The following is a 12739-nucleotide window of genomic DNA, read 5'->3' as shown; positions in this document are numbered from 1 at the left end:
GAAAAAGCCTTATTTTACTGCCACTGTAAAAATGGGCTTAGGGCACAGGAAACTCCCACGATGCACTAAACCCAGATTTTGACACAGCTTAGCAAAAGGGCCACTTAGTCTTGAGAACATAACTTTTCTCAGTGCGTTTTTTCTAGCAAAAAAGGTGCCGGTACTCAAATGTCAGGCCACCCTTCAGGGATGAGGTGATCACTGAGACACTCACCCCACAATAGCCAGGACCCCTGCAACCAGTCAAAGAACCTATGACAAGGCAGAATTGCTGTGTAGAGCCTGAGCTTTTTAATTAAAACTTGGGGCCCATGGGTCAATTTTATCAGACAATGGAAAAGGTGCCGGTATTCAGTACCCCCTCAAAAAAAGCCCTGACTTTTCTGTGTCATTGAGCAGTGACTGGTTGATATCCTGGAGGCAGGACTTCCAGCAGCAATGTGGCACTGGTAGATTCCTTCACAGCACTCGCATGCATCAGTAAGTACTGGGACACATTTAACAGGTATTTTTTAAAAAATATCTATTTCTAGAACCTATGAAGGACAAGATTTTAAGTTCTTTAGAAGCATATAGACAGTGGGTGCTAGGTGATGGCCCGCCCGCCCACTGCACAGTAAGTCCGGACACCTCATTCCTTATTTTTTGGGTGGTATCCCTTAGCCCCCCCAGCTCTCCTAAAAGAGACACAATGGCAGTGCTTGTCAAAAGTATTTATACAGATTTCACAATGCTTCCTCCTTCCCTGGGTGGGTGTTTTCAACAATGCCCATCACTGAGTTCAGACCCTCAGCCCTTTCTAACTGAGGCTCCATCTGCACAAGTTCTCCCTGACAGCTTGACCTTGGTTAATGCTTCCAGACTGCTGCTTTGTATTCAGCTGCAGAGCTTACCAGCCATTAAGAGAAATCAAAGTGAGACAGAAAAGCAGATACAAACAGTGGTTAATAAGCAACTACTTTATTAAATCCACTTAGCTCCTTTTAGACTAATGAATTATCAGTGATGAGGCTGGTCTACGGAAGGGTCTTTCCTCTGTGCTCTTCTCAAACAATTTGACACAAAATATAATTCAGATCTGTTCACGGGTACTATATGTTTTTTATACAGGTATGGCTTCTGCAGCATGACCTCAAGATTGAAGTTCTTCATGATTTCTGGCTGGAATTGTTTACATTTTTTTCTTTTCTTTATTTTAGAGCTCAGAATGATAGCTTCTGGGAAATTTACCACTCTTCCTGGAAATGTGCAAATGAGTCATCAGTTTCCCCTGGCATCTTCCATGGACCTTCTGAGCAGCAAAGCCCCTCTCCTCGAGCATCACTCGGAGGCTTTTCAGGATATCTCCATCCATGGCACCCTTCCAAGAAAGAAGAGGGGACCCCTCCCCATCAAACCTCTTGATACATTTAGCTACATGAGAACGTTTTCTTATGCCAAAACCCACAGTCTGCACATCCCTTTAATTCAAGATGTGATTAAAGAGTGTCCATCTCAGGGCAGGAAGGAAAAACTCACCTTCAGGTAATCTGAAGAAATGCCATCTGTTAATATATGTTATTTTCTATGTTTCTAGTACTCACACTATATTATACCAGGGCTTTTTGCTCCATTGTTTCCAAGGGGTTAGAAATGTGAATTTGATTTTAGTAAGACTGGTGATAGTATTTTCTCCCTTTTAAAAATAATGGATCCTTTTATCAAGTGACAGTAGGACTACCACGTAGGTAGCACGTAGCAAAAAAGCAGTACTGTGGGCTTGCCCAGCAGTAGTTTTCTTTTTGCCATGTGCTGTTTTCTATGCCAGAAAATAATTTTGTATTATTTAATGTGGGGAGCAGGGAGTGGATGTGCCTGGTGGTAATCAGGCAGCGCCGCATGCTGCACGATTACCGCCAGGTTAGCGTATAAGCCCTTACTGCCTACTAAATAGGAGTTGGTAATGGATCGGGCAGTAAATGGCCTTGCGCCAATTTTTATATTAGTGCATGGCCATTAACGACCTCCATTTTAAAAAGAGTCTTTTTTCCGCTGTGTACGGCAATTGCATGTTGCCACACTACCACAGGCCACTTTTTATCTTAGCTTGGTAAAAGGGCCCCAATATTAATTACATGAATACTGAGCACACTTTTTTGATGATTATCTGATGGAAAGTTTTTTTCTTCAACCTGTAGTTGGGATCATCAAGCCCATAGTTACAATATCTCCACCCAAGGCCCAGCTCTACACAAGATAAATCATAATAAAGTTTAGAGTCAAAATATTAATTTGGCAGACTTACAAATTCTACTATATACAGTACATTTTTTTGAAATTTTTTTCTAGCAAAAACGGTGGTGGTACTTAAATACCAGGCCATTCTTCAGAGCTGTGGAGATCACTGAGGGACCCATTGCACAGCAGCCAGGCCCCCTACAATCAGCCACAGAATCCATGAAAAGGCAGCATTGGCGTATAGAGCCTAGGCTCTTTCATTAATACTTAGAGACCATGGGTCAATTTTAGTGGACAACAGAAAAGGTGCCAGTATTCAGTACCCCCTGAAAAAAAATCTCTCTCTCTCTCTTATCATAAAAGGAACTGCAGATATTTATAACAAGCAGTAATGGATCCAGTGCACTATAGACCATTCAAGGTATTGACAAATTAATTATATATCCACAATTTTTTCTGTGTAGTACTTCTTTCCTTGAGGACAGAGAGGTACTGGGAATTGCTGAGAACCATGCAGAGGGCTGATGTAGTAAGCTGTACTACTACTACTACTATTTAGCATTTATATAGCGCTACAAAGCGTACGCAGCACCGCACAAACATAGAAGAAAGACAGTCCCTTCTCAAAGAGCTTACAATCTAATAGACAAAAATAAAGCAAGCAAATCAATTAATGTGTAGAGGAAAGAGGAGAGGAGGGTTGGGGCACTTGACTTTCATTCACTAATCTTACTCCCAATGCAGGAAGAAATATTTGCACAGGAAAATCAGCGTAATAAAGTTACTGCGCTATAGGATAGCATGGTGGGCTTGGCAAATCGCTTCATTAAAAAATTGCTCCCAACATTAAAAAAACTGCACTAAAAACTAGTACAGTTTTTCACTCCTGTGTATTTATGCTGACTCAGGCTGGCATGAAGAGGTCGTGCAGGATCAGAGGATGATCTAAGGTGAAGTGCCAAACCACCTCAGATCAGCAGAATCTCCTCCCCCCAGCCCACAAAAACTCTTATTGGTGCAACAAGTTAGGACACATTTATTTAGATTTTGTGAGTTACATTCAGGTACACTAAGTAAGTTCCCTGTCCCAGGAGGGCTCACAATCTAAGTTTGTACCTGAGGCAATGGAGGGTTAAGCGACTTGCCCAAGATCACAAGGAGCAGCAGTGGGATTTAAACCGGCCACCTCTGGACATCAAGACTGGTGCTCTAACCACTAGGCCACTTCTACATTCTATGGGACCAGGTGCCATAGTAGGTACTGTGAGAGATCTTTCATCATAAGCCCTGTTCTGCATTTTTCAGTGAGAGCTCTATAAGGCAGAGCTTCCCAAACTATAGGTCAGGACTCCAAACATGGTCAAAAAACATGTGTTTGGAGTCACAATCTGGGTGGGCTCCCCATAGGTACATAATTATTCTGAACCTCCGGTGGGGGGGGGGGGGGGGGCTCACACAATTTTATTTGGTCCTGGGATCACAGCCACAGCAAGACTGACAAACACTGCTATAAGACCGTCATTTTTGGCTGCCAAGACTCCATGGATCTACTTTACCATACAATACGAGACATCTCTCAATAGTACCTGCAGCATTAATATACCAGAAGAATCACAGTGGAATGTAAAAAGAAGATAATGCCATAAGAAGAAATTGAATTAAGTTTAAACATTTCCTCTCTTCCCTGTTTAAAAGCTGAATAATTAAACAGTCCAAAAATTCTACAGTTGGGAGATTGCAGGGGAAGAGCGTTCCATACCCAAGATAGCATTTTCTCAAAAGATAAGAGGAATTAGAAAAAAAACAGTGATTGGCTAATTCCAGGAAAATGATTTACATCAACTCACTACTGTTACTTCCTTTTAGAACTAGTTAATCAGCTGGGGTAAATGATTGCATGTTCCCCATCCTTATTGTGTGGCTTAGGCAGTGGGGTGTATTTGGCTCCTGCCTGTCTGAACTGGTTTGTGAATTTTTTACTGTGCTGTTCTATTGGAACGTCCTTCACGGGTGCCAGTAGCTGGTGATCCTATCAGCTCTTATCAGAGAAGGAATTTGGGAGTCAGTAGGGATATGCACCATTGCTCTTCCCTCACATGATGGATTATCCTGGAGGCATGCAAGGGTTGTGCCTTCCCTCCTTGAAGCCTAAAACTTCAAAATACTACAGCAGACGGACTCTACCACTATCAGTCTTTGAGAAATGTTTGAGAGGAGTTTGTGCTTATCAGAATAATAAGGACCTTGTAAGCTTCTGTAATGCAGTGGTGGATAAGAGACAGCCCCCCATGTTTACTAAGCTGCTCGCTAATGCCGATAATTGTTGTGTGGCAGGCCACTAGCACGGCTTACAGGGAGGAAAATCAGCAGCTGACCTTTCTTAATGAAAACCAATATCAAATCATTTACGTATTTATATATTTTTATAAAGCATCAATAAATTAATGGGTCACTATTCACATGCAATGATCAGTGATGATATTCAGCCTTTTTGCTGGCCTAAATTAATCTGCATGGCTAAGTGATAGCAGCTCAGTATCACTGACTCTATATAGTGTTAAGTGGAATGCTCATGTTATTGAAGTTGCTAAGTAGTAAATTTAAAACAAACTGGAGAAAATTTTTCTTCACTCAATGTGTAATTAAACTCTGGAAGTCATTGCCAGAGAATGTAGTAAAAGCCATTATTGGGATGGACTTGGGGAAAATCCACTTATTTCTAGGATAAGCAGCATAAAATCTGTTTCATTGTTTTGGGATTGTGCCAAGTACTTGTGACCTGGACTGGCCACTGTTGGAAACAGGATACTGGGCTTGATGGACCTTCGGTCTGTCCCAGTATGGCAACGCTTATGTTCTTATGTTACCCTCGCTCTACCCTGGCAGTGCCCCAATAGTGCTGGAGCAGTCTGTAAAATATTTTTAGCTGTACGATGCATTTACCCCCTTATTCTATAATCTTAGCCCCTAAATGTATGCACCACTTGTGTTCTAAGATTATAGAATACTAGAATTTATAAAGTTGATTCAAATTGCTTTATCGCTTTTTTTTTTACAGCATAAATCAAAGCGATTAACATAATAAAAAGTAAAACTTCATAAGAAAGGAATTCCATTGTAAATATAGAAAAGTCAGCAATCACACTAAGAAACAAACATCATGCTTTTATTAAAAACAAAGGATGCCTAACACTCTTCCCCTCCCAAGAAGTCCAGGTAGTTTAAGAAAACTAAAGCTAAATAAAGAAAATAATAAATACAAATAAAAGTAAATAAATAATGTGGGATATAAATGTCACAAATAAATAAATAAAATAAAAATGCCATGGTGAAATGATGCATCTTAAGATGTAGTTTAAATTTCATTAAAACTGGTTCAGATTGAATGAATAGTGGGAAATTATTCCAAAGGAAGGGAGCCAAAAGATAAAAGGCACTCTTCCGAGTAGCCTCATAATAAACTTGCTTAGGATTCGGCAAAATGAATCGATGGTCATTGATAGATCGCACACAATGAGATGGGGTACATGGAATGGTTAGCTTGGCCCAATATTCGTGAAGGCCTGTATTTATTGCTCTATAGGACACATATTTTAAACTGAACTCTATACTGAATAGGAAGCCAGTGTAGTTTACAAAATAAAGGGGTAAGGTGATCTCCTCGTTTTGCAGAACACAAAAGATGTGCAACGGTATTGTGAAGAGACTGGAACCTTTTAAACTCAGCTTTGGGGAGTCCGGCATAGATTACGTTACAGTAGTCCAGTTTTGAGCTGGTAAAGGCATGATAAAAAGTATGTACTGATTTAAAGTCCAAATCACCTTGAACCGATCTCAGTTTATGAAGAGTAGCAAACCCAGATTTTAATATTGATGAGATATAAGCAGTGAATTTCAATTTAGAGTCATGTATAACATCTAGATACTTAAACTGAGATACTGGCTGAATTGAGGAACCCAGTAACATAGGGGACCTTAGAAGGTGGTGTCGCCTGACTGATAACCCAACATGCAGTGTTTTTTTTATGGATTCAAAATAAGGTGGTATTCTTTCAACCAATGAGAAACATCACTAAGACAAGATTAAAGTAAAGAAAGATCAGGGGAGATACTAGAAGTATAATGAAGAATAAGAATATCATCTGCATAGATATAAGTGCTTAACCCGGATGCTTGAATCAGAGAAACAAGAGGACTGAGATAAACATTAAATAGGATAGGGGAGAAGATAGAGCCCTGTGGGACTCCATAAGCCAAAGGATAAGATCAGATTGGGTTCCTGCACAAAAAAACTCTAAATGAGCGATTCTGAAGAAAAGATTTAAACCATTCCATGACAGTCCTACTTAATCCAATACCTAAAAGGCGTTGTAAAAGGAGGTCATGGTCAATAACATCAAAGGCTGCTGATAAATCTAATGACACAGCCAGGGCAACTAAGCCTTCATCCAATTTTTGATGTAGTTCACTCAACAGAGAGGCCAAAATCATTTCAGTACTGAAACCTATTCTAAATCCAGACTGTCTAGGATTTGTAGTGTTAAGAGTTGTCTCTATGTATGTCTGTAATTGAAGGAAAACAATATTTTCCATTAATGTAGCCAAGAATGATAAATTTGAAATAAGACAAAAACTTGCTGGATCTTGAGGTTCAAGGCTTGAATTTTTAATGGTAGGCTTAACTATTGATGCATCCTACAAACACTTAGGGCCTGATGCACAGAGCTTACCATGCTGTTAACGTTTGCTTTAGACTGGTTCTAGCCAATCAAAAGCCAATGTTATTTAGCAAGCAATGCACAAAGGGGTTTTTCGTGGCTCTGAGGTAAATCCCCACCCCCACCTAGTGGTCTAGCGGCCCTTCCTTCACAGCACTCGCATCCATCAGTAGGTACTGGGACACATTTAACAGGTATTTTTTTTTAAAAGATGTTCTACTCCATGTGGAAACTCAAAAGAGTAAAACCGTTCTTCCCGAGATATATCTTCCACATCCTGGTACAGTCAATGGTAATAAGTCATCTAGACTACTGTAACGCACTGTACGCTGGTTGTAAAGAACAGATTATCAAAAAACTCCAAACTGTTCAGAATACTGCCGCCAGACTCATATTTGGAAAAACTAAATACGAAAGTGCAAAACCCTTAAGAGAGAAACTTCACTGGCTCCCACTTAAGGAATGAATTGCGTTCAAGATCTGCACGATTGTACACAAAATCATTCACGCAGATGCCCCAATCTACATGCTCAACCTCGTAGACCTACCTCCCAGAAACGCGACAAGATCATCCCGCAAATTCCTCAACCTGCACTTCCCCAGCTGAAAAGGACTAAAATACAAGCTGATGCATGCCACTACCTTCTCCTACATGAGCACGCAGTTATGGAATGCAGTACCTACAGACTTGAAAACAATCAACGAAATAACTATCTTTTGCAAATCTCTGAAGACATACTTCTTTAACAAAGCCTACAATGAGATCCGATAACAGGCAGCCTCACTAATATACCTCACCAACCCAATCAGTTATGAAAGCCCACCCTCTATAACTACCCTAATTACTCCCTTCCTTCTTCTATCCTCCCTTACTTAAACTATGCACAATTCTACTGTATCTGAAATCCTGGTTTGACAATGTTAACATAATCATGTAAGCCACATTGAGCCTGCAAATAGGTGGGAAAATGTGGGATACAAATGCAATAAATAATAATAATGCACATTGGAAGGGATAATCTGAATCATAGTTACCTGATGCTAGGGTCGTCTTTGAGGCTCAGCGCTCAAGAAAAAGATCTAAGTGTCGTTGTAGATAATACACTGAAATCTTCTGCTCAGTGTGCAGCGGCAGCCAAAAAAGCAAACAGGATGCTAGGAATTATTAGGAAAGGGATAGTAAATAAGACTGAAAATACTATAATGCCTCTGAATCGCTCTGTGCTGTGACCTCACCTTGAGTACTGAGTTCAGTTTTGGTCTCCTTATCTCAAAAAAGATATAACGGGATTAGAAATGTTTCAAAGAAACGGTAAAGGAGATGGAACTCTTATATGAGGAAAGGATAAAGAGATGGGTGAGGGAGGATATGATTGAGGTCTACAAAATCCTGAGTGGTGTAGAACGAGTAGAAGTGAATCAATTTTTTTACTGCTTCCAAAAGTACAAAGACTAGGGGACACTCAAGGAAGTTACATGGAAATATTTTTTTAAAACAAATAGGAGGATATATTTTTTCACTTAATGAATAGTTAAGCTCTGGAACTCTTTGCTGGAGGATGTAGTAACAGCGGTTAGCATATCTGGGTTTAAAAAATATTTGGATAAGTTCCTGGAGGAAAAGTCCATAGTCTGCTATTGAGACAGACATGGGGAAGCTACTGCTTTCTCTGGAATTGGTAGCATGGATGCAGCCACTATTTGGGTTTCTGCCAGGTACTTGTGACTTGGCTTGGCCACTGTTGGAAACAGGATACTGGGCTAGATGGACCATTGGTTTGACCCAGTATGGCTATTCTATGTTCTTATGACCAATCTGAAGTCATAACAGTAGGCGAGGAACAAGGTTGAACTACTGAAAACACATTGTTTACTGGAGAGATTTGTTGATTTCTTTATTGTCAGACTACAACGAGAAGAATGCAGAGTAGAAACTTATGTGCATGAATGTTGTATTCTACAAACTTAGCATGTAACCCACATAGCACACAACTGCAAGGAGGCATACATGTGGGCAGAGCATAGTCGAGTCCCCCCACTTAGGGCTGGATTCATTAAATGGCTTTTATATTTCTATGCCAAATAAAAATGGCCCTGAACGGTATTCTATAACAGTTGGTTCTTGATCAGCGACCTTTATAGAACAGCGCATAGTGCTGGGAAATGCGCTCAACTTTAGGTGTGAGGAATTACCCCAACTGAAACCAGGTGTGAATCCCAGTGCACAACTTGAGCATGGATCCGCACAGTTTTATAACACTGCACGCATTTTAAGGGAACACCCCTGACCTGCCCATTCCCCTCCCATGGCCATGTCCCCTTTACAGATCCGCATGGAAACCCTTAGGCTCTATTGTATAAATAGGCACCTGTGTTTTCACACAGGTCTGCCGTTTCTGCCCCATTTTGGCGCCTTGCGTCCGTTAGAACACATTTCAGCACCAAAACTTTAGTGCAGAGGTAGCACCTAATGTTCAGCGACATATATAGAATTCCCCTGTTAGCATGCATAATTTATAAACTACTAGACGTTATGCATCCAAATGCAACATTTACGTGCTAACATTTACACCTGCCTTTTACTACTACTACTACTACTTGACATTTCTAAAGCGCTACTAGGGTTACGCAGCGCTGTACAGTTTAACATAGAAGGACAGTCCCTGCTCAAGGAGCTTACAATCAAATGTACAGTCAGTCAAATAGGGGCAATCAAATTGGGGCAGTCTAGATTTCCTGAATAGGTTAGGTGCCGAAGGCGCCATTGAAGAGGTGGGCTTTGAGCAAGGATTTGAAGATGGGCAGGGAGGGGGCTTGGCGTAAGGGCTCAGGAAGTTTATTCCAAGCATAGGGTTACATAGCGTGACTGATAGCGCCTAGATGTTGATTAGAAAATGCTGACCTGTGCTGTATTCTAGAACAGAATCTGGGTGCCCAGAGACAATTTATAGAATTTACGCTGACCGCCTTGCATTTTAATACCCAAATTTGTGACCGTCTCTGTCAAAAGGTGACTAAAGTCAACAGAAACAAAAAAATGAGGTTTTAATGAATTCTGTTAGAGCAATTATCAATGAATGGTGTTCTTTTATTGTAGATTATTTTATTACTGATTATTTTTTATTTCTGTACATTGCTTTGATTTATACGTTAAAAAAGGTGATTCATAAAATTTTGATAAACATAAAGAACAATCCAAACCCCATTTGTGTACGTTAAAAAGTAAAAAAAAAAGTTACAGAAGCTCAAACATGTAATTTTTTCAGACAGCTTATTTATCCAAGGCGGTGTACAGCAGGTCCAGTTTAACGTAAAGCTTACAATTTTCTTAACAACATAACAGTAGTAAGATGAACACGTATAAACATAAATACAATAAATGAGGTAAACTTCAAAACATCAAATTGAAACCTAATAGGACTACCATGAAACAGTATCAAATATATACACATTTAACAACACCGAAATTCAGATAACAGAAATATAATATGATGTCAGCATAATACTGATGAAACATCTAATAAGCATGCATTAGAACATTCAAATAACAGAAATATAATGCTAATTCTTTCCTACAATACAGCTTAACATGTAGCTTATGGATCCATGACGTGAAACATTTTGGATCTGCTACTTCGTCACCTTTTCCCATTTGAGCAATCTTTACAAACCTGACCCCTGTGTGGGCAATCCTATAAAGCAGGCGCTTCACATTTATTTAATACATCGTGTATAAGGACATCTAGGTGGTTTACATGAAACAAGTGAAACAGAAATTGGGGAAAGAAAGAAGCATGTGGAGGCCTAGGTTACAATAGTTGATTATTATTATTTTTTTTTTTTTAATATATGTTTTATTGATGACATAAACTTCTACAATAAATCCGTGCAATCAAAATGAATTACAACAGTGGTTTACCATGTGTCTTGTTACTATAATCTTAACAGATTCTATATATCATCGTTACATTTTTCCTTTCCCCCCCCCCTCATGTTCCACCCCCCCCCCCCCATTCCCCCCCTTTTCCCTCACCAGGTTGCTATATGTTATTACTGTATTTAACCATTAAGTACTCTACTTCGAGCTTGAGGTGTTAAAGTGTCCAAGAATGGTAACCAACATTGTAGGTATTTCTCGCCCTTTGGAGTGGCTAAGTCCTGCACTGCCCTGCGTTCTAGGGCACTCAACGAGATCATGTATGCCCTCCATACTTGGGTAGTGGGTTTTTCCTCCTGGAGCCAGAGCTTGAGAATCGTTTTTTTCCCCATCAGCACAGCTCGGTGTTGGAAATAGCGGAGTCCTGCTTTAGATGATCCATGAATCGTGAAGATATTAAACAAAAGTCCCGGGTTTCTGACCCATTGAACCTTCCACATCTTAGAGACCTGTCTGCAGACCATGACCCAGAATCCCAATATTGGAGGACAGTGCCAGAACATATGGCCCAGGTGTGCCCTTCCCCCTGTGCATTTCGGACAATCATCTGCTGGTCTTAAGGTAGCCCTGTATGCTCTATGGGGGGAGATAAATAGTCTCATCACAAATTTATACTGGGTTTCTCGTAATTCCGCACTCCCACACTCTTTATAGCATGTCTGCAGGCATGTCTGTATTACATCTGCACCAATTGTCAACCCCAATTCCCCTGCCCACGCTTGCGCCAGCTCCCGGAATGGTGCTAAAGGCATAGCGGCTCGAATCTGCGCATGATAGTATTTTAAGGGCACTGCCCGTTTTGCTTCCAGATCTAAAATTTCCACCAACTTTACCCGCACTTCATAGTGGAGCGCTGCCCTGGGAAGAGATTGTATATAGTGCTGTATTTGTGCATAGGCTAAGAAATCTTTGATCTCTAGCCCCTGGCGCCTCTGCAAAACCTCTCTAGGTTGTAGTGTTCCATCTCTCTTAATAATCTGGAATAAGAAGAAAATCCCCACCTCTCCCCATTGTGTAAAGGTATGCGATGACCTACCCACCGGGAAGTCTGCATTTCCTCTGATTGGCAGAAATGGGGAGACCTCTGCATCCAGACCACACAGTCTGCAGATCCACTGCCACGCTCTCTTTAATGGTATAAACAAGAATTTGATATGTTTTGGCGTTTTTACTTTACCTGGTCCCGCATGTAGCCAATAGCTGAAATGTACATTCCCGAGCATCCTACATTCTGCTTCTGGATAGGTGAAATGTCCTGTTCCTCTAAACCAGTCTCCTATGTGTCGCATGCACCCTGCTATGGATAGCCATTTGACACTTAGCACCCCCAGCCCTCCCTTATCTTTGGGTAGATATGTTTGTTTTAATGATACCCGGGCCCTTTTCCCATTCCATAAAAATTGTTTTACTATCCTATGTAACGCTAATTCATCCATGCGGGTCAAGAGAAGTGACAATACCTGGGTGATATATGTCCACTTAGAGACTATTATCATATTATACACTGCTATTCTGCCCCACAGTGATAAGGTCAGCTTCCGCCACATTTGTAGCATTTCTTTTGTGGATTTCCAGAGTGGTGCCAAATTGGTTTGGTGTAATTGGTCCAATTTGATAGGGAGGTATATTCCTAGGTATTTTATTTTGTCTTCTTTCCACTGCAGAGGGAATTGCCCCTGCCACTGTGACTTTATCCGTGATGTAGTTGGCAGGGCCACTGATTTATGTCTATTTAAAGTGAACCCTGAATGATAGCCAAATTCATCTATCAGCTCTAATAGGCTTTGCAGTGAGTGTTGTGGTTGTGTTAATGTGAGTAGGATATCATCTGCAAAGGCCAGTACCTTCGTGGGGAGACTGGGGATTG

The 12739-nt window shown here is 40.6% G+C and overlaps 1 protein-coding gene across 4 annotated transcripts in view; it reads left to right on the top strand.

Moving 5' to 3' along the window:
* Nucleotides 1-12739, top strand: part of BCAR3 (BCAR3 adaptor protein, NSP family member) — a 270123-nt gene that overhangs the window by 84543 nt on the left and 172841 nt on the right. For 3 of the 4 annotated variants that reach the window (XM_030206133.1, XM_030206134.1, XM_030206135.1), the window contains one exon: nt 1200-1524. In XM_030206133.1, the coding sequence (XP_030061993.1) occupies nt 1200-1524 (325 nt within the window). Of the gene's footprint in view, nt 1-1049; nt 1111-1199; nt 1525-12739 lie in introns of those variants that run through there. The other variant, XM_030206136.1, reaches the window with a different exon arrangement.

Source organism: Microcaecilia unicolor, chromosome 6 (assembly GCF_901765095.1).
Source record: "Microcaecilia unicolor chromosome 6, aMicUni1.1, whole genome shotgun sequence".
In the NCBI taxonomy this organism is placed as follows: Eukaryota; Metazoa; Chordata; class Amphibia; order Gymnophiona; family Siphonopidae; genus Microcaecilia; species Microcaecilia unicolor.
The sequence above is the reverse complement of the archived record's forward strand: the minus strand, read 5'-3'. Positions and strand labels throughout refer to the sequence as shown.